Source organism: Dicentrarchus labrax, unplaced genomic scaffold, assembly GCF_905237075.1.
Source record: "Dicentrarchus labrax unplaced genomic scaffold, dlabrax2021, whole genome shotgun sequence".
Lineage (NCBI taxonomy): Eukaryota > Metazoa > Chordata > Actinopteri > Moronidae > Dicentrarchus > Dicentrarchus labrax.
In genome coordinates this window covers 12,463,778-12,489,461 of record NW_026136708.1, presented here as the reverse complement: position 1 = coordinate 12,489,461, position 25,684 = coordinate 12,463,778, and the positions used below count along the sequence as shown (strand labels likewise).

Genomic DNA, 25,684 nt, shown 5'->3' with positions numbered 1-25,684 from the left:
AATCAAAATATATTAAATTAATTCTGTTTTTCTCCCCTTATATATGTTGTTTTTAAGACACATAAACAGCATTTAGAGAGACATAATCTACAGAAAATATAACTGAGCAGTTAATAAATAACGAAATAATGTTGTAGTCCAATACTTCTTATAGGAGTGGGATGGCTTTTGGACAATTTTTGACCTCAGTATTTCTGAAAATATTGATTCCTGCTACTTGTGGCAGCTCAAACTTTGCTTCAGTCATATTTAAATGTCCTATCTGAATATCATCGTATCTTTATATATATTCTTCTTACTGTTGTCTCAGGGCTATTAGAGGCCAATTGTACAAGCTGAACCCATTTTTCCAACTACGGAGTGATCCATCTGTCCGATAGACGATCAAGGAGTCGGCTGCAGAACACCCGCGCGAGTTGCAGGCAGAACTAACAGAGTTCAGAGAAGTCGATCAGATACTGAAAAGAAGGAAAGTTGGAAGCACTAGGAGCACTATTGGAAGTATTTTAGTTTTTTAAGAACTAGACCTGTTTTAGATTTGTATTCCAGATAAGAGACTCGTCGGTTTATGGTAAAAACGGAATAAAATCTATAATCAGTATCGAGTCCTGTCTGCTGAAGGAAATGGTCCTTGTTGGAAACCCAGTGAATGCATCAGAATAAATCATGTGCACAATTAAAAGGAAATAACACCACTCAGGTTTGTTGTCAGTACTGGTTTTATCAGCAGAAAATGTAGACCATTTAATGTTTTTGTAAAAATTATGAAAGAAAATAACCTACCTACATAAAGTTAAATTACACAATGTTACCATTATGCTGTTACACTACACATTACATTTATAGAATGCTTTTAAACATATAAATCTGAGGTGTACAACTTACATGGGTGAAGACTTTTGATTAACATTTATAACGTTTTAAATAACTAAGCTATCCCATAGAGGAGCTTGAAGTCATCCTTCAGCTGAAATATAAAAAAACATAATAACACATAATAATTTGAAAAGACAAAGGTTTTTTTTATGTCACAGTGACAACATGCATCAGGTCTACAATATAATTACGTTATTACATCATTATTGCACATAAAAACAACCTTCTGTGTCCTTTGCTTTGAGTATACAAGGAGAGGAGTGACATTGGTTTTGGCATAAAAGTTGGTTCAACAGATAAACACTCACACTGTGTTGAGTTTCACGGCTACAATGGGCAGTGAGAGCAAAACTGTACTAGCTACGGCGTGATTGGTCACATTCAGATGTTTCAAAAATCTCAAAAATCCACCAACAGTGACGGTGAAATGAAAGCTTAGACATACAACTTCAGTGGGAGCTAATACAGGTTTAAACTATTAATGGAAAATATGAACCTGAGCTGAAATGGATTAATAAATAATGGAACCTCTGCTTGGTGAATTATGTTGATCGAGCAAAATACAGTATTTCGAAAAAAAAAAAAACACTAGTCAGTATTATATAGGCCATTGGTAGTCTATGAGAGGTTGAGCTGGTTGTTTGAGGTATTCTGTGTTTTGGCTTAGAGGTCTGGAGTATTATCCCAGCCAAAAAAAGACAAAAGACATGTTGGCCCTGGTTAATGTCTGTACTGCAAACAGTTCTTATAATGTGTAGATATGGCAATAAAAAACAGAAAGTCTGCCCATAGATGAGTTTCCTTATATGTCAGTTAAGCACAATACAGCCCAAAACCTTTAAGATTTATTTTGGTTGACAGGAAAGCCAAGGAGGACACAGTCATGATGGAAACAGGAATAAAAGCTCTGGTAGGATTTGGATTAGCTTTACCCTCTTCTCTGTTTGTGTGGCAATTTTTTTCATAGTAAAGTATGAAACAGCAAAACCAGTACAAACAATATGGCTGGATTATGTCCTTCTCCTCCTCCTGCTGTCTCCTGACCTTAAAAGTCCCCTCAGCACTGAAGGGTGCAGGGAGTCAGACCGAACCCCCCATTGGTTTCTCTTATCTTTTCCTTGTTCCTGGCCTGGACGAGACCAAACACCACTCCCGCTAGCGTCATGCGTCCTCCTGTCCGCCCCCCAAGGCGGCCTTCTGTTCCAGTGTTGGCTCTCTTGCTGCGCATGGTGCTGATGAAATAGGTGCGAACTTTCCCCTGACGCTCGCTCACCTACAGTGACAGCAGAGATCACAAAGTGTGGTAATCCTTTTCTCAATTATCATCAAGATCTCTTCACAAATATGGTTACAATGCATCAATATCTGCACATTTCATGCATTAATTTCCCCACATTTGAACAGTAATGCAACTCTGTATGTTGCTTCTATTCACCAGTAGATGCCCCCATTGAGTTTCTTTCTACACTTGAGCTGATTTGCTGTTTAAAGCTGTCCAATCCTGATCCCTGACACAAGCATTTCCGGCTATTCGGACTGATCTCAGGTTGAAGTCAACTGCAGCTTTGCAGTACATGTGTTAAGGTAACAGTCTTTTTTACAGCATGTATTTGGACAAAAATCATAGTAAGTTAAAAGTTACTTGGCAGATTAATAATACAAAATAAAATCAACTAATAAATGATGATGTATTTTTACAGGTTCATATATATATATATAAATATATATATATGACCTTAACTAACATTAGCTCCAAATTTACCAGCTTCAGCATTGCCAAGTGATAAACACATTAATGTATCAATAATTATAATCCAATAATACATATATATGATTCTGCAATGGGCCATTCTGTATAATGAGTAATCTACTTTTGATACTTTGTCACTGACACTATTATATATACATATTTTGATGCTAAGCTATTTTTGTACTTTTACTGAATTCAAGTACCTTATGTTGACATGCAAAGGGGTTACATTTAACACCACCGTTAGACAACTGACAACATAAGGATGCAATAAAAAGCTTGTGTTTTTAAAAATAATGATTTTTATGTTTAGTGTACTTCAATGCTCAAGAATGTCAAGACTCGGCTGTGCCAAGTTTCACTAAAGCATCCTTAATGTCATCTCTGCACATGCCTTTACTTTCACATAAGTTAACTTCACCGTATCTTACCAAAGCTGACTGAACTTTGTGCCTATCCAGTAACATCAGTATTTTGGAAGGTGCTGTGTGCACTCAACAGTTCTCCATTTCACTGTATATATGTTTAAGGGCGATGAGAGTAAATTAAACACATTGTGTAACCACCACGAGCAACAGGACGAACAAAACCAGTCTCCATCCTTCGCCACTCACCCCCTTGACAAAGATTTCTCCACGTAGCTCCAAGACAAAACCCCATTCTACCAGGATCCTGCGCGTGGCCTCAGGTACCTGGATGTGCCCGCTCACACCTGTGCTGTCCATTCGGCTGGCCAGGTTGACTGTTGACCCCCAGATGTCATACTGCGGCTTGGTGGCACCAATCACCCCCGCAACCACTGGCCCATGGGCGATACCTGTTTAAAGTGCATCAGAAACAAGTAATTCACTTTAGATAAATAATTTGTATTAAGTCTACGTCTTCGACACAAGAAATCCCAGAAGGTTTATATCAACCATCTATTGTTTATGTGAGTGTGTGTGTGTGTGTGTGTGTGTGTGTGTGTGTGTGTGTGTGTGTGTGTGTGTGTGTAGGAGGTCAGCCACTTAGCCACGTACCCACACGTAGCTGAAAGTTTTTGGCAGAATGCCTGTTCATCTCTTTCAAGGTCTCTTGCATCGCCAGCGCAAACAAAACCAGCTCGCTCAGGTGATTCCATTCATCCATAGATGCCTGAAAGAGAGAGAGAGAGAGACAGAGACAGATGGATGGTTAGATACAGAGGGAGAGAGAGAAGAGAAGGAATGATGGAGGGGCAAATAGTATAATAGTAGTCAAAACAACAACAAAAAAAGAACCCCAGCAGAATGTTGTGCAAGAGGATCTCCCACCTGTCTGTCTGGAGCTAAGCCAGAGGCGGCCATGTAGCAGCTCCCGATGGTCTTTATCTTCTCCACATACTGGAAGTACGACTCCTCCAACAACTTGTTAGAAAGAAAACAGTTAGAGTTAAAGAGGTGAGGTTACACGTCAATCTCTTATAGCAGCTGAGTTATGCAACGGGGAACAATCCCTCTCTCAACAGCATGTCCTGGATTAAACTTCACCGTCTCTGTATTTTTAGCAGCTAAACGGGCACGTGAAAAAAATATTTCTCAGATAGGGAGAATACCACAGAAAGATACACAGATAAAGGTATACTTACAGAAAGATGAATTATAATGCATGTTAAAGGTCCAGCGTGTAACATTTAGGAGGATATTTTTATATATCTAGATGCCACTAAATCCTACACACTGGTCCTTTAAACTTTACTGTTTTTATTTACAATACTCACACATTTTCAGTCCCATACGCACCTCATCAAAGCCAGCAATGATCTCATTTAGAAGTCGGAGGCAGTCCACTCCTTCATGTTTGATCTCTTTCTGCTCAAAATACTCATTGAAGCCAGCGATGGAGGCAAACATGACACCGACTTCATCATAGGACTGGGAGTAAAGCTCCTGAAATGAAACATGGTGTCATACACTTTCATCTTGACTGGGTATTCTTAAAAACACCTTTTTGTTTAACTGGTATATAGACTGATTTATTCAGTATGATATTTATATTTATATTTAGGTAAGAGGTCAACTGTTGTTTAATAGTTTAAATAAATCACAATAATCTGGATAAACATGTGAAGGAACCCTATAAATAACACTTAAAAAGTCCAGTAAACATACATTATAAATCCACTTATATTATTGTCACTATATTTTTGTGCTCCCCTGTTGTTAGAGGCTGGCACAGACACAGGTGAGGCGATGTTTTCTGCACCTCATCGTTCTTGCTCCGGTCTAGAAAATGTCGCGCCACATGCACAGGCAGGATGTTGTGCAATAGACACTCATTGTGTTCCCGCAGTTCCCTCATGTCTTCCACTTCCTGCTGGGCCTGCAGACGCCACAGGAAGTCTAGCCTGGCAGTGGCCTCCCACTGGAAAGTAAAGGATAGATACAACTATCAGAGGTCACCTGCCTGTGTGAGACACACGCCTTTACCCATCTACTCAGTTTGGCAGTCAACAGATTTAGGGCAAATAAAGCTAAACAGCAGCATGGTTAAAACAGTGAGTTTAACAGTACCTGTCGTCCATTGTAGAAGACAGCAACAATAAACATGGCCATGAGAAGGATGCAAATTCCTTTTCTCCTGACATAGTGAGACCTGTGCATATGTTAGTGAAGAGAGGGACAACAAGAGTCTTACAAACAATAAGTAAAATAATTAGAAACATTAATCTTAATGTAGAAAAAAAAACACCTAAAAAACTGAATGTGTGGCCACAGCGTGAGCTGGCACTGACCTGTGCAGCATATCATGGCGTGTGAGTGAGAGGAAGGTCAGGTGGATGAGGTAGGAGTAGACGGCCATCGCAAGTAGCAACACCGCCAGCTTCAGCAGAGAGTTTAGACGCAGGAAGACAGCACAAGTCACCATGGCGATCACACCACTCAATACAAACGCCTGAGGAGATAGAGTGAAGAAGAGGTTAGAGACACTGAAGAAGAATGTATTTTCATCACTTTCTTAAAGTTATAAAAATGGTAAAAAAGAATGACTGAGGTACGTTTTAGTCAAGAAAATGTGATTTAATGTATTTAATATGAAACCAAACGCTTGTGATGACAGATATTGCTTGCGTGTATGTTTAAACTGCTGCTGTCCGTACCTCGGGGTAAGTGCAGACGGTGAGTGGACGTGAGGCTGTGTTGGTTTTGTCCACTACATCAGTCTCTCCTGTGTCTGTGAGAATGCACCATAACTGGACACAAAATATACAAATTACATAAAACCTTTGACAACTAACAAAAGACTGAGTCACGAGATAACAGATACACATTTAGTCTCTGTTGGTTTTTACATATTGTGGCTTTGGCTTCAACTGCTAATCAATATCTGGAAGTGTAATTAGGTCATCATCTGAGGCACACTTTAACTGTCAGCAGGGTGCACACCTCTCTTCTTTACTCATATACATTTAAGGGGGATCATGCAAATAACAGAAGAAGATATGATAAGACTGGATTTACCAAACGTAATAAATGTTATATGCAGGGTCCAATTTTATGTGGCAGAATAAACTTTTTTAAATCAATATTTCGGTGCATATAAATCAGGCGCTGTGTTCTTTAGACTCTCACCATGTCAGTAGAGACCAAGCCAAAGTTGATGACGATGGCGGTGAGGGTGAGGAGGTTACGGGCACTGTTGTTTTCATGGATCCAGCAGCAGAAGTACTGCAGTGCTGCAGGAGTGCACTTGAACTCTTCAGCCAAGGCCAACAGCAGCAGCAGCATGTAGGCTAGCAGGAAGATGGAAAACTGGAGGATGGCTGGGAGCAGCCTGCAGAGGAAGAACATGGGAGGAGGATAAGAGGCAGAGGAAGGAAGCGAGTAAAGTAGTGAAAATGTTGTGTGACATGTGCACTGGAAAAAGTGTGAATTTACGAGGGTGTTGGATGAACTTGAAATCACATTTCATTCTCGTTACTACCTCCAGATGGCACCAAAGTAAAAAAATTAAATCCTACACATAGTGACTTTAAAATCAGACAACCTGAGCAGAAAATGTATAGTCAGGTTAAACCAACATATGCTTTCATTTAGAAAAAGCACAATTTGATATCGCTCAGAATCTCTACAAATTTGTTTTAATAAAGAATGGGTCGGATTTGAACCCATGGTCGCTGCAGCAAGGACTCTAGGGCGCCCCAAATGTCTAGCTTTAAATAAAAGAAAATAAATGAACAATTCAAATCTGATAAACCCATAAAAATGTAATTAACAAGTTCTAACAATGTGAGCTTTGTAGGTGTCTTCCTACCTGGGGGCAGGAATAAGGGCCTGAGCAGCCATGAGAAAGAGGAGCAGGATGAAGGAGCAGACCAGGTTGGAGTTAAACATTTCATCTCTCATCTGGGAAAACTGGACCAACCAAAAGAGGTCAAACCAAAATCACAGTCAGTATCATTTACTCTGCGGCAATATCTAATTTCCTGCAAACAAACACCCTTGGAACCAATGTTTACACTTGCTTACCTTGTCTTCTATGTGCGTGTCTTTGAACACCAGGGTCAGTGGAGTGATGTGCTCCCTGTGCATACGATCACTGCTCTGAACCTCAATGGCATGTTGGATGCGTTTGTTAATCTCCTTGGAGGTGGACTGCCATATGTTGGGCAGCGAGCCGTTGGTGAAGGAGGCCAGTATCTGCAAAGAAAAATTAAAATACATGATTGTGTCTTTGTCTCATATGGTTGAAGAACTTAAGATATGTTATATATATATATTACAAGTGAAACGTTTTACTGCCTAACAATAGTCATCCTGCTGCACCTACACTGTTCATGTCAATGACGTTCCCAAGGGGTATCTCTGGGTTCCAAGTTCGATTCGTTTTCTGGATTTTGGTGGGCACGATAAGATCAACTTGGTTCCTCTCCTCCTGAGGGCAGATGAGGAAAGTCTCGATGTTGTGTTTGAGCAAAAACTCGCTCCTGTCACGGCCATGACCATCTTCTGTCTTGTAGGTGCCCTCTAGACAGTCCCGAGTCGTCCTTGAGATATGGATGCGTCTGGATGAGAGCAAACAGAAGCAGAGAAAATTATCTCTCTCTCTAATTATTTACAGACTTTTCTGTTTCAATATTTCTGAACAAAAAGTGATTTGGATCCCAGTTAAAAGCAAGAAGGCAATTTTCAGTTTCAGTTTTATTATATGAAATAACAACGGCTTATCCTAAGTATAATATTTTTGAAAATGTATAGATTCTTTAAGTCAGAACATGACAAAAAATGGAAAAAGTGAGATAGAGGAATAAAAGCAGAATCTACTGGGCTTCACATAAATGTATGTGGTAATCTAGGCAGAGATCAAATGTTGTACATCAACTTGGCTTGTCGCTGGTACCAGCAGAGACCACTCACCCTGGTATGCCCCCGGCCTCCAGCATGTTGGCAATGCCCACGTCCCAGGACCAGACATCAAACTGCCATTTCTGCAGGCCCAGTACCCCACACAGGACAGAGCCAGAGTGGATCCCGATCCTCATGTCCATGTCAAAGTTCAGCTGCTTCCGCACGGAGCTGGTGTTGAAGAGCAGTAAAGTGACCAAAAGTTGTATATGTTTAATTTTTTACATAATTCTCGTATTGCCCTCTCCTCCAAAATAGTGGAATTAAATTGATAATTGAACTCAAGAAGCAAGGTAAGACTGACCGTATGGTGTTGATCATAGCCAGGCCCATCTCGACACAATGACGGGCATGGGCACGCTGTGGCTCAGGGACCCCTGACACACAGTAATAACAGTCTCCCAGTATCTTTATCCGCAGGCAGTGGTGTTCCTGCGATGAGAAGGAGAAAAGAAAAAAATAAATTATTGATGGAATAGAAGTTGTGTCAAGTATAAATTATCTCAAAACAAAAAAGGAGCTTAAAGTCTCACATCTGCAAGTCGGTCAAAGCGTCCAAAGAGCTCATTGAGGGTTCGGACCAGATCCTGTGCCGACAGGTTCATCGACAACAGAGTGAAGCCTTTGATGTCTGCAAAAAGGATGCTGCAAAGAGGAGAGGGAGTTGGAATAGAAGTGGTACACTATCAACATAGAGATTTGTATTTAAAATAGAAATTCCTTCTAACTGTTTGGTTTCTGTGAACAAATGCAAAACCAAGTCCAGTAGAATTACTAACATTAAAATAAGAGCCATCCATGAGGAACTTATTTCCTAAGGCCTGGTAAATACTAACGTATTAACATTATGTGTGTGTACCTGACGTCTTTGTACTGGTGAATATAGATCTTGTGAAACTCGTGAGGACTGAGTTCATCTTCCAAAGCGCTCATGTCAGCAATCATCTCCAAAGAAACAAAGCGAGGCAGGATCGACAGGACCAATCGCTCCTGTGTGGCAAAACAATAAACTCTATATGACAGTGGGTGGTTTACACAGGGGTCAGGAGAGAATTTACACCTTTTTAATGATTTAAATGATAAATATTGGTAAAGACTCTCTAGGTTTGGAGAAAAGTGATAACAGACAATAGTTGTCAGAATAATACAGTGTCTCTGTCAGCAGTCGCGGTACCTGTCTCTGGTTCTCTTGCTCTAGTCTGAGGCGACCCTCAATGCAGCGCCGTGTCTCCAGGAAAACCTGTCTCTGGGCGTGGTCTGTCAGGTAGTGGATGAACAAGCCAGCTGTGTTCATACCCAGGTACAGCAGGCCTTTGGCAAAAACCTGAACCCAAGAGAGATTTAGCATTAAACAATTAATTTTAACAAAGAAACCTGAATACATGTTGGAAAAGAAGAGGATTAATCAATAGTAAATGGAGTTTTCTTCTTGGAATTAACTTGAGGGATGTCAGAGAGAAATTGTGTTTGGTTTAGTAGGCTTGAAGACAATATCTAGGGCTGTAGATGGGAGTAATAACTGTGACAATAAAAATAAAACTGTTGCCATTAATGGATATACAATATAGGCGTAGAGTAACTTTAGTATCAGTTATAAAAACTGCAACACAGGGATAAAACATGGCTTGTTCTGCATAATATTCTGGTGTAGAAACATTTTACACTTACACAAGATTTGAGAATTGGGAAATGCTTAGACAAACATTACATTAAAGAAGGAGGTTAAACACGCTTCAGCTGAGTCATAAGGAAAAAGGCCTGTCTGGTGCTCTCAGAGTAGGGCAATGCTGAATCAGGGGAAACTTCAGAGAAATAGTCCAAAGTATGCTGGAGCACACAGAGTAGGGCAACAAACTCCATTGAATGGCTAACATTTCTACATCACAGTGGACATTACATTATCAGTTTGTGTTTTATTAAGCCTGACCTCTAGTTTATTAGGATGTGGAACATAAAACTGGGCAAGATATAAATACATATGAGACAATCCAGAAAACTTAGCTCAGGGGGAATCTTATCTAAAAGCTAAAAGCTTTGTAGTATAGCATTTACTTTGACATTAAAGTAAAGGGATGTCTTTGATTTTATAATGATGAATTAATAAACATTTCCGACATAACACTTTGTAATATTTTTCTGGGGACAATGTTTTCAAAAAACAGTTTAATCAGTGATTTTCTCACCTTTCTCAAGAGCATTGCATCATTGTAGTAGCGCACTATCTCCACCAGTAGGTGCAGTACTGAGGTGAGGGAGCCAGCGCACATGGCCCACAGAAGAGGTAACGGCAGCAGCGTGTATGTGGCAAACAATGAGAACAAAACATACCACGATGGGTCTTTTTCCAGTCCATACACCAGTCCTCCCAGCACCTGTGTGGTCTGCGACAGCCAGCTGGCTAGGCCAGCGTAGTGAAGCCACCGTGGGGACACGGAGTCTTTGCAGGTTAACACTGTGACACACAGTACAATAGCTAACATCATGAAAATGCCTGTCAGGCAGCCACGCAGAGTGTCTGTGACTGCCTCAGGGGCCAGAGCCAGGTACAGAACCAATACGTGTAGCTTGGCCACAGCATCGATTACATTGGTGATGGCTAGAGAGTTGCGTCTTTGGTGGGAGTAGTGTTGCTGGTAGAGTTTCTCCAGGTCACGAGACTTGAACGTGTGCCTCAGGGTGGGTATGTAGACTCCACGAATTGTGTGGCCCCAGTGCACAAAGAAGTCAGCATCACTGGCGTAATCATTAAAAGAACCACTGACACTGTTCTGTGTGCAGGTGGAACCACGGGCCTGGGAAGGGTGCACCCTGAACGTGGAGGAGCGGCGTTTTGTGACCCCGCGTAAGGACTTGTTGCGGATTTGTCTGTTGATCTCGTCCATGTAGGTATCCGTCACAAATATTTTACGTGCTGGCTCTACACCCATCTGTCAAACACAACAGAAAATCTGATTAATTTATTGTAACAACATGCACGTTTCATGTTGGCCACTTTAACAAGAGACCAGTAGGCTGAAATGGGACAGAAATTGATTTATGGTGAAAAGCAAACTTATTGTGGCCACTTAGAAAGGAGTTGTCTATTTATCTACAGTGTACAGTTTTTAGAAAATCATTATTGAATTGTGTTTTGGACATTGACCTATGAGCAGACGAGGCTTTATAAAACTCTTTATGAATGTTTATAATCATGCATGACAACTTATAACAAGTCGTAATAACAATAATAGCAATAATGGATATAATAATTAATTATAAGTTCACATTCATAATGCTTTATACCTCAAAGGCAAAGTGACAACAGTGTTTGAAAGACAAATCTGAGGCCTGGGTTAAACAGTACATTATAACTACCATAATGTTAGCCAGGTATAAAGACACAGAGAGAACTGCTCCAACAGATTAAACATTTCTGAAATGGAATACGTTTCTGGAATAGAATAATGTCTATAAACATCAATAATACACTATAGCATGACTTTGTGAGCTGGTTATTAGCAATTGTATAATACTATAACAAACTTATGGAGGACCTATGAGCAGTGTTAACTTGCTGTGAGTATGAGTAAGACAAAAGTAATTCACAATGATCATCATGGCCATCGTTATTTTCCAAAACACACTTCACATTTTAACTAGAAGGGCACTCAGAGGGTGCAGACAAGGTCAAGGTCCTCTGTCCTCCTCCCTCTGCTACTCCAGATTTTAATGAAACTTGAAGGAAAGGTTTAGCATTGGCCAAGAAAGAACCAGTTGAATTTTGGAGTGTATGCAGATCACAGGGCAGATACAAGAATATTTTTCTCACTTTCCTCTTGCATTCATGTCTTATGAATGTGCTTATAATGCATTATAGACATGGCCTTCATAGTGAAAGTGTTACCAATGTTTTTTTTCCATCTGTAAAACAAATGAAAACAATAAAGTTTTGGCAGGATCATTTTTATAACCTGGCAAACTTTTTTCGTTGGAGTGGTGACATATTGCAAAATATTGGGCAAATACTGTAAAACTATTTACCATTTTACAACATAAGTGAAAGGGTCATTTGGATGCACTGGCCGTTTAAAGTAATTCTACAGTTAAATTGATTGAATCTTTCATTACTGCAGTGGCCCAATAATTCACGTTAATGCTGTCAATGCAGACGTCATGTCTGTTCCAGTACACACAGTCCGCATAATGCTGTAAGGGAATATGTGCAAAACAATAACCTACATCTACTGATGACTGTGGGATAATCAATCACCTGGGCGCTGAGCTCCTGCTGGATAATGATGTGTTTTACAGCATTCTGCCACAGCCTCTTTTTCCGCCGCAGTCCAGGGGACAGGCTTGCGGTCAGGCAGGTTGGTTCTCGCAGCTCCACAGGGGAGACCTGTGTTGTATCAGCAAAGGTCACCATGGTGATGACCTTAGCTGACCTCATCTGTTTGTCTTAAATCAGGAGAAGGCAGCAGCCTGGAGAAATTGATGGAGGTGGAAAAAAAGGGAAAACATGTTGGTTAGTGATGAGTCAGACTTGCTCCGGGTCACAATGTGCTTTTCTCACTCTATCAACATAATGAACATTCATTCTTAAAGGGACACTCCACCAATTGTATCCATAAACTAGCACTGGGTCGTACTACTAAGCCTGTGAAAATAGCTTTATGATGTCCTCCATGGCTCTGGAGGAGCTGTGTCAAGAAAATAACCTTGATTATGTCACAGAGTTATCTCAGATTGGGCTTGGAGACTACAAATTTATAACAGAAAGTCTTTGGATCATACATTTTTTTGTCTCCTGTGAGTCTCCCAGCTTCATGGAAGTGCAATATTAAATACCTGGATTGTTCCTTTCAGCCTGTGTGCCCAGTACTGTACTTTTACTAATTTTGTAACAGACAAAGGCAAAGAACATGCGACAAATTGAGCTAAATATCATAATTTCTGGTTTTATCTAAACATGGATACATGGACCATCCTCAGTGTAAAGAAGGCCCAATTAGATTTAGTCAGGATTTATTTTTATTATATACAGAAAAAATGTACAACTTCCTTGAAAAGCTATGAAACATATTTGTTTCCTTTTTGATGATTACTGGTTTGAAATAGTAGTTTATCCTCCTCATTTACCACTGCATCATCTCTACATCTTCCATACTGATGCTATCTGTTGTGTGGACTTATTTTGAATACTGAATTATTATTATTTGTGTGTAAATATACAGCAATTAATTTTATAGCTTTTGTGGCTCCTGATATGATCTACCACTTGGGCCTCACAGGGCATAAGTCCAAATAAATGCATCAAGATTTATGTGAACAGGTCTGGTTCTGCTGCACACATTCAGCATGTTGGATAGAACCAGGCTCCACATGTTGACACAGTGTGTGCCAGAAGACAGGCAGCTTTCCAGCAAATTATCTGGTAGCCAGATTTAGACCTGAGCTGGTTAATGCCCAGAGTTTAACTCCTCCAGGTCCTTCTGGCTCTAGCTGCTGCTCTCCCACGCACTCACAGTCCACAATCACCAGTCTGATTCTCTCCATGTATCCACACTGCACAGACTGGATATAATAAAACACATCATATAAGGAGAGTCACATTTTTAATTAAGGCTGTGTTATGACAGCTACAAATATTCACCCTGTAAGAAAATGCTATAATATGGCAGCATTTTATTTTATCGACTTCCTGACTTGTTGTTCTCCGCTGTGAAGGGATTACTTCTTATTCTGTTGTCCAAATGACAATTATAACACTCAAGAGTAAACAATATCAAAATAACAAAAATGTTTTTATCACATTTGAATTAAGGCTACTTGTATGATACAATCTGCACTTATTTAAGGAGAAAACTTTACCTACTAGATCCATAGAGAAGAGCGAAAGCCTGAAGAGGTCAAAACTCCAGTAACACTGGTAGTATAAAGAACAATTTTACTGTAACCTTTCATCAGGGGTTATGTAACAGCACCCTTAGGTGATTCAACATCAAGGTTATCCTGATGAAGGCTATTGCTTTGTAAAAACAGTTCCAAAACGTACCTGTATTCTTTTACATATTGTGTATCCGCTCCTCATGTCCAGCAGTTGCCATATATCTGCTCTCAGCCCGTCATAATCCACTTTTTCCATCTCACAGGAGGCAAGTGCAGATCTGAAAATTAAGGCATAATCCATGAAAGGGAAAATGAAACTTGAAGTAGTCCCCACTGTGATGAAGAGTCTCAACCTGATGAAGAGAGGGGGATAAAAAGGTCCAGTCAAGATGTGTGGAGTTGTTCTGGCTGGGTTGTAAGGTCACCACCTGGACTGTTTTGAAATGAAGTCAACAACTGCCACAAAGCAGAGCTACAGGAGTGAGGTGCACAAAGAGGATTACTTAGTCAGCAGCCACTCTCACTGGCCTGCAAAGCTCACAGGCACCAAGACAACGCCAAGATGCAATGCTCTCAACCTTTGGCCAAGGCATCCAAAATGTTCAAAAGCAGGGCTGACACTTAAATTAAATAGTATGCTTTTTTTATACACTCTCTTTTTCATTTCCCTTTACTCTACTCTGGATTCTGACGTCATCACAGAAACTGAAAGCAGAGTTGCTGCCTGCTGGTTATGTCAGTATGCAAATGTACAATTACAGGCATAAGGTCAAAAACATCACCTAAAAGCCTACAAAACCAGGCAGACTGTGAAAGCAAATAAGATGAATCATCTCCCACTTGGTAACAGCACCCTGAGGTGATTCAACAGCAAATGGACACTAATGAAACAGCCTTTATTCGGCATTTAAATTCAGGTGTTTCTATGAAGGCATGACTTGCTGGCTATTACTCATGCTGAAAAATAGAAGCATTTTTGTATGTTTTATTGTATTGTAAGCAACTGCATGAGCTTTGGGATATTAAAAAACCCCACTATATCTGATGAAGACTCTTTAAGTTTGCACACAACTTCATCTCTCTCTGTGGCTGCTTCTCAGTGGACTCAGTGGATTGTCAGACTCTTTATGTGTCTCTAGAGGCACACAAGCTTTCTGCCTGTTATTTCTCTGTAAAACACAGAAACTCAAGAGAATCAAAACTTATTTTTATATTCGTCTTCCAGAACAAAATTTGTCGAGGCTGTGCACACTAGATGATTGATTGAATTATTTTCTCTATTTTGTTTCATTAAAGACTGAAAACAGCGTCATACTCTGCTGCTCAGTATTTTTTGTCTTATGGTTGTTCTTATGTTCTCTGTTACGCAAGACCAGGACTAATCTATAACCAAAGCACACATTCTTCACATCATTTGTCATTCAATTGTCTTGAAATTTGCTGGCACGCTGGTGCATCTTCATTATGTTTTTATAAGTTATCCTTCAACAAATGATTTGTATTAAGCTACTCAGATTCACCTGTTATGATAAGGATTTACCTGTTAATAGTATACTTTTGTTGTCTTGACATAATCACGAAATCAAGATATTGAGAATTGTATTAATTGTATTGTATCAGCAAGAACAACAGGTGTATTAAAGCAGACAAACAGACCTCAGTATTAATGTTGAGCACTCACTGGGCTGATAGCATCACCAGGCCTGTGGTCCCTGTGGTTGTAAGCTGGTTAAAGTTTTGGAGACTTGCTTTTCTAATTGTGTCCAGGCAACGCACAAGGCCCCTAAGGCTGATCTAATGAATTCCCATCTGTCCTCCTGTAACCGCGTATCTCAGACCTTTCTCGCTGATTACTTTACATCTAAAAATAGCCGCCAGGTCTGAGGCAATTAGCTCTACTATAACTGCTACCACATCAGCACAGCCCTCTGACACTTGGCAAGCATTCAATAAAGCACCTTTGAAAATGTTCAATGACAGGTCACTGTTACTAGACACAACAAGAGGGAATGAGTAAATTGTTTAAGATCATTCTGATGCAGCCCTTTTGTTCATTATGAGCAATTCAACTTAATGCCAGTGATTGTCTCTCAACTGTTCACATACAGCCTGTAATTTCATTTAGTGACTCTATTTGGAGTTCCTGTCAATTTGAGTTCACCTGATGGAGGGGTTAGGATGAATTAGTCTGCTAAGGGCAAAACCCCAGAAGCTAATTAGTATTAAGGCTAACCGCTTTGGCTGTCCACTAATCAGCTGATTCTCATAAGCACTCAAGCCAACCCAGCAACAGAACCAACCTTGTGGCCATACATGCTTGCCAAACATTCCCCTTGCTGCGCACACAGAGATCTATTTGTGTCTGATGGTGTGTAAGACTGCCCTTGGATGGTGAATGCATGCTAGCTTCTGCTGGCAGTCACACAGAGCTCTTGAAAGTGACGGGTACAGGTCAGTTAGGGTCAAAGCAGAGACTGTCCTAAACCTTCTCCTATTGATCACACCGAATTTTCAATATGTTGTATTAAAAAAACAAACGGATTACAAGACAATAGTCTCCTGTGTGCAAACACGTCAAAGACTCCTCCTACAGAGCAATCCCCTTCCCCAAAGACAGAGAGCCCATATGGCATTATGATAGTAAGGAGCACTAGGCCAAAAAGCTCCTTATTACCTTGTAGGAGTAAATTCTCCCTTTCAAGGTGTATGACATCTTAAAAAGTGATTGTAAAGGCTATTTCTTGAGTGTTTCAAGAGGAGTCCTTAGCCTGTCTGACACATTTTTTTAAAATAACAATCATATCACAGAGTCACTTGCTTTGGACCCCTTCACCCATGTATTGTCCTGTGTGTGTTGTCTCTTCTATTTGTATTTTTCCCATTTATTTATTAGGGACTAGGGATGCAAATTAGGAGCTTTGCTATAATCCGGCATGTTTACAGAGATGTTTAAATATCGTTCATTAATGTGCACTGTCCCTATCCAAAAATAAAGCATTTATTATTATTATAATATGTACAGTTTGGTAATCCATCCATACAATACAATATAATAACTACTAGCAATATATCTAGAAATGACAGCCTCCCAGACCCCCCTTTCTTTTGAACTTTAGCCTATTAACTCAGCATAACTAAGGTGGTGTTATCCCCTTTTTAAAAAGCTAACACACCAACCACCTAATGGGGGCTGAACAGATAAAGAGATGCCCCAGCATGGACATGACCATGGACAAAAATACTGTCACATGAAAGACTCAGGGCTTAGTGAGGTTAAAAGACCCTGGGAATTAAAGGCCTTAGCGTGCTAAGTGGTCCACTGAGAAGTTTAGTCTTCAAAAAATGTGGCAGACAATGTGACATGTCATGTGCACCAAGTACGATACATTTTCCTACAAAAATACCTGCCCACATTTAGGTGCTTTTATTGCAATGAAACTGTCTTTAGGCATGTTAATAATCTTGGAGATTGCAGACTGTTTTGTTTATAACAATCTCCTATGGGTTTCTCCTGACTCACTGCTGTCACCAACTGGTAGAAAGTAGACTTGTTGCAATCGAGCATGTCCCATCCACAGATACAGCAGCCATACAGCAGCCTACACTGATTATACATCTTTATATACGTTCTATTATAGTCTGATGGTCAGACTGAATTACCTTTTTGTATCACAGACCATTCATTTTTATTCATTCTTGCTTTGCTGAACAAATCAGAGATGTGGGCAGACATTCACAGGGCTGGATGGTTACAGTTCTGCATAAATTATGGTATATGATTAGGGATTATATTAAAGGGAAAAGGGAATTGCAGACTCTAAATGGGTTAGAATCAGCATTCACTGATTAATGAGAAAGAATTGTGTCCTTGACCCAAAAGGTCAAAAGTGGAGCTACAGGTGAAATGGAAATATCCCTGCACACAGTAATTTCATATGGTTTGTATGACATCAAAACACTGACAGTGCTTTTTCATATAAATATAAACTGAATGTATATTACACAAATTTACAAATACCAACTAATGTTTTGTTGACTTTTACAACCAAGGCTGTTGCTTATTTGACACCTCAATAATAATATTCACTGTAACAGTAACACTACCTAATACCCACAATATATAAAAATACATTATCACCACACATACACTCATATTGCTCTAATATTAAACCATTTATTTGGTTAAATATTCTGGCCAAATAATTGTATGAAATTACGCTTATTTTTTCCAATATTTTATCTAGTAAAATATAGGGACAGTGTTGGGGCTCGGGCATGTGTTCAAACATTACTCGGATAAGTGTCCAGTGGTGGGCTGTCACATAATTACAGCGAGCCAGTAACAGCTGGTAGCCCGAGGAACAACAACGGTGGTCGGTCAGAAATGTATGGAGTCCCGGCACAGCTCAACTTCAGTGAAGACGGTTGACGTTAACTGTCCGTATGCCACACATTTTAAGGATTTTAATGTTGTTCGCTTTATGGTGAGTAATGGGCGTTCACAGCAGTTATCGTTGTTCAGATATGCTCAGCCAACAAGGGAGGCTGAGGGAGGGAGAGAGGGAGAGAGAGGGAGGAGGGGGGGGTGCTTCTCGGAAAGCAAGTTAGCTGACGTTAGCATGGTTAGCTGCTAGCATAGACGGATGCTAGTTTGGGTATTATGAGTGGATTTTATAACCGTAATTTATGTCTAAACCTGATCGAAATCAGAGGAAAAACACCGAAAACACTTAGCTCGGCTATCACGAGGAGATAAAGTTAGATTGAAAACCCGTGACAGCTAGTATTGCTAACACCAGCGTTAAATTAATTGAACTAATGCTAACTGTCATAATTTGGACGCGTCAATAAGATGTTACATTAACGTGACACAGTTTGCTTGTCGCTGGTCAGGTAGACCTTCTCACTTCAGGTTCAGACAGGTTCATTTATCAACAATAGTTAGCGCATCGGCTAATTTGGGCATACTAACTTCCACAGGCCAAAGACAATCCAGCGGTTTTCCTGATTTTCAGCGCGCCGGTGAAGACTCGGTTCGGGGCTGAAGTGCCACCCATCTCCCCTCCACTGTGAACCTGGAAGTACAACGCCGCCTTGTGACAAGCATCCAACATGACAGGTGGGCATACTGTTATACACCTGTTCTAAGCCTGGTTACCACCCCTCAAAAAAGTTGAATGGAGGGCAAAACTGAGGACATTAAAACGAGTTGTATAAGCTGCTTACTCCAAATCCTCAGTTCCCCACTGCTCATTGTGAAAATGTACTGTGAGAGAAACCTTGCATCAGTGTTCCAGGTAGCTGTGTGTGTTTGTGTCTTTTCTTGCAGTATTGTACGCGTGAATCTGCAAAGAAATCACTCACCAGACATTTTACATGAGTTGGCATCTGCTGACGGCCACATTCCTTGAACCCCAAGCCCACTGACTGAATGGCCGTCCCACAGTGCCCCTCTCTCCCTGCCTCTCTCCACCCTGTGTCTCCCGGTCTCTCTCGCCCTAGAGAGAGAGAGACTTCGGGTGGATAGTGAGGTCCATTGTGTCAGTGAGATGTTTATTAATGAGTGAGGCACACACAGAAAGCAGAGCTGCTATTGCAGGACTAATCGCTAATCTCTTCGTTAATGCGGTCAATCTGTCTATGTACTAACATAAATTACTAAGAAGCCTCAAGACAGGGACATGCGAGTTGGTGTGCACCAGGGACCCGTAGTTGATGTGTGAGTTTGCTCAAGTGTGAAACTTTACACAGAAGTTGGAGTTGGCTTTTCTGTTCAGGCTTGACTGAGGAAAAGTGTATGTTTGCCGTACGCATGTGTTTGGTGTCTATTGCAGCCAAACTGAACAGTGGATTATGTGTGTGATTGAGTAAATATTTGCATTTTAGCTTAACTTTTGAGGAATTGTGGAATTTAAGGCAGTTGAAACTCGGTGTGTATTGGTTGGCTTACTTTTCAAAGGTTTGGGCTTTGGTTTAGAGGTTTTCAGTGTCTGTGAAAGGAGTAGTGTGTGTTTGAGTTCGTGCATTTGTGGGCTGTTGTGTGTTTGTTTGCCTGCCATGCCCTTGCCTGCGCCTGATGTCCCGACCTCTCAGAGGCTGGCACTGGACTGTCGTACCCTTCTGGACCATCGCGTTGGCAAGGGTAAGTGACAACACCATCTCCTCTGTTCTCTCTCTGGCTCCTTCTCTCGTTGTCTAAGTGGCATGAACAGAGATTTATTTCACTGAAAGTGCTTTCTTCCATGTGATTCCATGATGCCTGACAAAAATGTTGCAAATGGAAATAATGGAGCTGCCTCCTGTCCTGTAAAATTGATTCGTTTGTAGTTTGTAGAGGGTCCTTGAGCACTTCAGTAGGCCAACATTAAAAGGAACATTGGTGTAATTGGTACTTGGTAGGTTGCTGTGGAACAGTGTTGATTAAAGAGAAATTTCATCCATCTGGAGCTTTTTTTAATTAATTAATTAATTAATTTTTATGTTAATGTTGACTGATTCATAAAAATCTTACATTAGTAAATGCTCTCCATTGGATAAAAGCAATGTTTGTTCTTCCACACGAATGAGATCCATATAGCTCCACAGGAAATATCGCTGATCGTGCTAGCAATCAGAACTTCTCACATGTGAGAATGAGAAAAACAAAGCTTGATTGCAAATTACTATGATGATTATTCAAGCAAAGTGAGCTCGACAAGACCCCTGTTGTTTACAAGTAAAAAAAAAAATGTTTTGCAGCCCAAAGCTGAACAGCTATGTCTGAATCTGTTGTATTAGTTGCCCAATTGAAATACCAAACAATTCACCACTATCTTTAATTTATTGAACCGGTCCTGATGTAGCCCACTCTCTTTGTTCAATCAATGACAGCTGAGCACTTTTGGTAATTGCAAAACCAAGCTTAGCTATCACACAACGTATAAGCTGGTTGTGTTTTACATGTGTCCTTTTAAATGTTGATAATCAGTCTTGAAAATTCATGCAATTTTATCTATAAACAGACTTTTGGATTAATGGAAAAAATGTGAACCAAAAAGGTTGAGTAGGCATAAGCACTCGTTTATGCTTTTACAAGGACACTGTAGCATCATCTGGTTTATGCTGTCACTGAAAGCTTGTACATTAGAGCCAATCATGTAAACATCATATCTGGTTTTATGTTTGTCACAGTTATGGCTGTGTGGTAATGTAGTTAAAAGCATGAATTGATTTGAAAGGTTTTTCTCATGTGGTGCGTTCATGTGTAGGTGAGAAGCTCTGCCATCTGAGAGGGGCAGCTGCTGAAAAGTATTTTATTTATGTGCTATGGTTTTGAAAAAATGAAACACTGGCATCTTAAAAATGTCACAGTAAACATGGTTATATATAAAAGTAACAGAATATAAAATAAGTGGCTGGTATATTTGAGGTTTCCATCAGGCATCCATTGTGGGTGTTTGAGTGAAACATTTTTTTCGGCTCCTGACAAAATGAAGAAAGAGGAAAAGACATTTTGGCGTAAGGCTAGAAAATTGAAGGAAATGTGTAAGAAAGATGCATAAGCATAGAAAGAAAAACTGAAAGAAGTAAATCAGGAGGCATGGGAAGATTAATGACGGAGAGGAGGGAAAGAGTGATGCTGGGAGGGGGTGGAGAGAGGGAGAAAAGGAGATTGCGTGGGTGGGAGGTCTTCTCCCTTTCTGTCCCTCTAGTGTACATTTCTCTCTTATTCTCTCTCACTCCCCCCCTTCCTCTGTGTCTTTCTCTGCTGAAGAGAGAAATGACTGTAAGTGAGGTGGGTGTGTTTGTATATGCGCCTGCATGTGAAATCTGCACAACCCCCTTGAGAAGAAGCGCCGTTGCAGAAGACAAACGGGAAAATCCAAGGTCATCACGGCACGCTTCTCTCTGACGTTGCCTTTCAGCCCCCTTTTGTGCGCGTGTGTATATGCCTGTGTGTGTGTGTGTGTGTCTGCACAGCGGGGAGAGTGTGTGTAATTCATTGCATCGAGCCAGGCTCTGCACCAATCACGGTGCGCATTTTAGCTCCAAGCACACGTGCAGGCATTTATCCCAGAGAGAGTGTGTGTGTGTGTGTGTGTGTGTGTGTGTGTGTGTTTGTGTGTTTTCAGTGCCTCTTGGCACGTCAGTGTGTCTGTATGAGCGACCGAAGCTGCATTAAGGAAACATAAGCGTCTGTAGTGAGAGACCCCAACATCACGATCGATGTACGGTAAGAATAACAGTCACTCTTCCATTGTGTGTTTGTCTGTGTTCTAGGCTGTCTAAAGCATGTGTGTTATGTGAAGCACCCAGCGTTCAGCCAGTTTTCCTACATTCTACAAACACGTTTCCTCTTAGCTTTCTTGTCCTAGACTGCAGCTGTCATTCGAGTGTAATGTCCCCTAAAAGCGCATTAAGGGAACTTGGACTCTTATGAGGATACAGCTCTTTTAAATTACAGAGAGACTCTGCTTTGAAGATGTTCATTTTTGGTAATAGACACTTATTTTGTGTTACACTTTTTACTCAAATTGTTTCCTTGTCTTATATTTGATGTGTTAGCGTTGTGCTCTTCGCAGCATATTCAGCTAACCGTTGTTGTTATCTGTTTGATGATTGAGCTGTTTTATAGCTTCTTAGCTTCCTGTACAGATGTTTTTTCTTGTTGTCCTGGTTTTCATGATTCTTTAATATTTTAGGTAGCACATGATAAATTAATGCTTCCTTAGGAACACGTTAGTAACATATGTGCTGTTAAAGTTTTGGATACTTTCCAATCATGAGGAAATGCTCTTGGTGTTATCGTTTACTGTAGCTCTGGTGTTACTGGGACATGTTGATATATGGTTCATTGATTAGCGCTAATTAAAAATGTAGCCAGCTTTGCTTTGAGTTTGCAGACTTTTGATGGGAAAAGTCTTTGGTTTGTAGGCTAATGAATTATCAACACTGGAAGATCAGGCTCAGTCTGGCTTTACTTTGCAGCGCACCAGTGAGCTACTGTATGGAAATGCTGCTCTGGGCTTGAGTCCCTCATAGCCTAGTTTCCGTGCCTGTTTGACTGTGATTCATAGTGTGTCGGATTGGCCTTGTGTCACAAGGATTTGAAGGCAGCTGGGCCTGTTCATCAGTATGTTGGTCGCATTATACCAGCCATGTTCGCTGCCACCCACACTGGATCGAATGTGTGCTTTGAATCTGACTTGGTGCACATGAATTGATGGCTGAAAAAATGTATACACTGCACATATGCTTCTGCAGTGTGTGTGCGTGTCTATAGCCTCATCGTGACAGAGAGAGGAGGGGTAAATTCATGTTTTGGTCATATATGTGATGTGTTTGAATAGCTGTCATTCTTTGCATGCCTTAGTGACAAAAACGTCTTACTCTTTGCCAACTTCCTCTCTACCATACTCACCTCCTCTCTTCAGGTCATTGAGCGACAGCTTATGTACATATTGGCTGGCTGTTGAATCAGCCTTGCTTATTATTCATTATGTGCTTATACTCTCCTCGCCTCTTGTCGTGTTTCTCTGCATGTTTGTAGACTCTTCTGTGTGCTTGCATTTCCTTGTGTGAATCCACTGTTTAAAGATGTTTTGTCCTTCTTTGTTTGCTGATGTAAAAATAGCAGGACTTGGTCTGTGTGTCCCCCCCCCCTTATGTAATAACACCCCTGAAGGGCAACATGCTTTGTAACCATCATGAGAAGTGTCTTGTATTTTGCACAGGTATATGTATATACTGCATGTAGGTGGCTACAGAGTATAAACTGTTTGCTTCCGTGTGTTTGTATATGCTTTGGAGCGTGGCCTCTAAAACCATTGCTTTGCATGACCCCAGATGAAGGTGAGGTCTAATGTCTAATGTGTATTGACGGTTCGGTCTTTCTTCCAGCCGCACAAATGTGCACACAGATCCGAAGTGTGTTTAATATTCTCCTTGCAGGGTGTCAGGACTATATTTACTCTCTCTTGTCAACCACGTGACTTTGGGTACAACCAAGCAGCTTTGGGACAGCAGGTGCAGATATGACACTGCAAGATGCGCTGGGCTACTTGTCACACACTACCTTGTGCGTGCGCATGTGTGCTTTGACTTTCGAATTCCTTCAGATAAACTCCTTTTGTATCAGATGTTAATGCAGAACTTTTTGGTTTGTGTTGTGCTATTGTTATTGCTGATATGAGAAGCCCACAGAGCGGTACTCCTATTAACACTTGACCGTGTTCGCATAAGTGTGTAGAGGATTTTTTTTAAACCTCACTCACAAACATGCCTTTTAAGACCTGTGCATTTTTCTTTTTTGTTTGTCACTATTGTTCTCACTTCAGCACGCAGTTTTTTTCTCCCGTCTCTCTATCTCTCTCACCCTTTCACCCCGAAGTGGAAACGTTAAGCTGACATCCTGGGGGAAATGGAAAGTGTAATCTGTTAATGTACCAGCCCATTGTTACAGGGATAAAAATAGCATTGTGATTGGCTGGCTCCTTACCGTTGTGATTTGAGGGATGGAGACCCCTCACATTTGTACGTATGCACACCACGTAACTTCCTCCTGTATTGTCTGTGAAGCGAAGCATCTGTAAGAGACATCACACGGGCTAAAGTTCTCCAACTCTGGTGCACCAGGCTGCAGAGATGTCCGCCTTCCCTTTTATTGTTTTATTCTGTCTACCAGCAACCAGTAATTTATTGTTCTTCCACTCAGTGCTCCTCAGTGTGTGTGAGCATGTTTGTGTGTGGGTTTATAAGCGAGTGTGTACGGAGGTGCGGAGGAGCTTGGTGTCCAGCCCCTAAATGTGTTGTCAGTTTGCCATGCAGAGTGGGTGGATGTCGTGAGACCCCCTATGTGTGCTATTCACCGCTGTCATCCAAATTCTTGTCCACCCACCTTGTTGCTCTCTCTTAGCTTTTTCCACCCTACCAACACCAGAAACACTAAACAACTGTTTGTTTTTTGCACAAACTCAGCACAACTATGCAGTATTGTCTTGGCATGGCAGTGAGGCAACTGGAGTAATTTCCAATAGAACAGAAACAGTATTGCAGCCCATTTTAAAGTCCTAAGCACATTGGAAGCAGTGGGCATTTGTCACTATGTTTTTAACAATTAATCAGTTTATTAAAAAAAAGTTATATTGTTTTAGTGTTCAGTATGTGTTACACGCCACTTCAACCTACCTTAACACATCAACTTTTTATCAAGCTTCTGAAAATACAGAAACTACTTTTCAGCTTTAAGATGAATTAGCTCAGTTTTAAGAGTTTGACTCAAAAAACAGCTCAAATGTATAGTCCAAATTTATGAACACTGCATGTTAGTGGCCTACCAACTAGAATTAAAAAAAAATGGCAGCAACTTTAAGGTCACACTAACAACATTACCTATGAATATAATTTTTTAATCATCAATTATAAAAGAAAATGCAGATGCCTGCAGTGCACCGTGGGAGTATGGAATATGTCATAAATTGCGACGCCCACTGAGCTGTTAAGAATTATTGTGGACTCACTACTAAAGTTTTTCCTGTAAAAAAACAAACAAAAAACAAACAAAACAAACATGTTTATCTCTCTATTCCTCCCTAAAACACTCTACCCTCTACTGCTGACAGAGAGGACGGGACAGATTTGTGCTGGACAGAGAAGATGCAATAAGTAGCACTAATCTGTGACTCATTCAGTGCATCACAGTCCACCTCCCCCATCACACTTCCATCTCTGTCTCTTTTTTTTCCCTCTTTTGCTGTCTGTGTCTCTGTCGTCTCTTTGTCCTCCACCCTTTCCTCCCTACACTTGGGACCCGCTGCATTTTCATTAATTCATTGGTGACTCCTACACT

The 25,684-nt window shown here is 40.7% G+C and overlaps 2 protein-coding genes across 5 annotated transcripts in view; one reads left to right on the top strand and one right to left on the bottom strand.

The window, feature by feature from the left end:
- Nucleotides 1-701: 701 nt before the first annotated feature.
- Nucleotides 702-14,468, bottom strand: si:dkey-206f10.1 (adenylate cyclase type 8). 2 transcript variants are annotated; one of them, XM_051408293.1, is made up of 22 exons: nucleotides 14,024-14,468; nucleotides 13,840-13,894; nucleotides 12,239-12,450; nucleotides 10,173-10,916; nucleotides 9,164-9,313; nucleotides 8,849-8,979; nucleotides 8,523-8,634; nucleotides 8,294-8,421; nucleotides 8,002-8,160; nucleotides 7,415-7,649; nucleotides 7,114-7,284; nucleotides 6,899-6,999; nucleotides 6,217-6,418; nucleotides 5,745-5,837; nucleotides 5,379-5,539; nucleotides 5,158-5,239; nucleotides 4,850-5,008; nucleotides 4,387-4,533; nucleotides 3,919-4,011; nucleotides 3,646-3,760; nucleotides 3,241-3,443; nucleotides 702-2,149 (listed from the first exon to the last, which is right to left on the bottom strand). In XM_051408293.1, exons 3-22 carry the CDS (start codon nucleotides 12,416-12,418, stop codon nucleotides 1,934-1,936), a joined length of 3,582 nt encoding a protein of 1,193 aa, XP_051264253.1. In that variant the 5' UTR covers nucleotides 12,419-12,450; nucleotides 13,840-13,894; nucleotides 14,024-14,468; the 3' UTR covers nucleotides 702-1,933. The 2 variants fall into 2 exon arrangements, with proteins under 2 accessions (XP_051264253.1, XP_051264254.1); XM_051408294.1 differs by having other exon boundaries at nucleotides 13,844-13,894.
- A 3,708-nt stretch (nucleotides 14,469-18,176) lies between these two features.
- The window catches only part of LOC127367972 (protein EFR3 homolog B), a 29,275-nt gene continuing 21,767 nt past the window's right edge, over nucleotides 18,177-25,684 (top strand). The window contains exons 1-2 of one of the 3 annotated variants that reach the window (XM_051408298.1): nucleotides 18,177-18,341; nucleotides 18,838-18,976. In XM_051408298.1, the coding sequence (XP_051264258.1) occupies nucleotides 18,970-18,976 (7 nt within the window). In that variant the 5' untranslated portion in view covers nucleotides 18,177-18,341; nucleotides 18,838-18,969. Of the gene's footprint in view, nucleotides 18,342-18,837; nucleotides 18,977-19,493; nucleotides 20,000-22,225; nucleotides 22,332-25,684 lie in introns of those variants that run through there. The other 2 variants (XM_051408296.1, XM_051408297.1) reach the window with 2 other exon arrangements.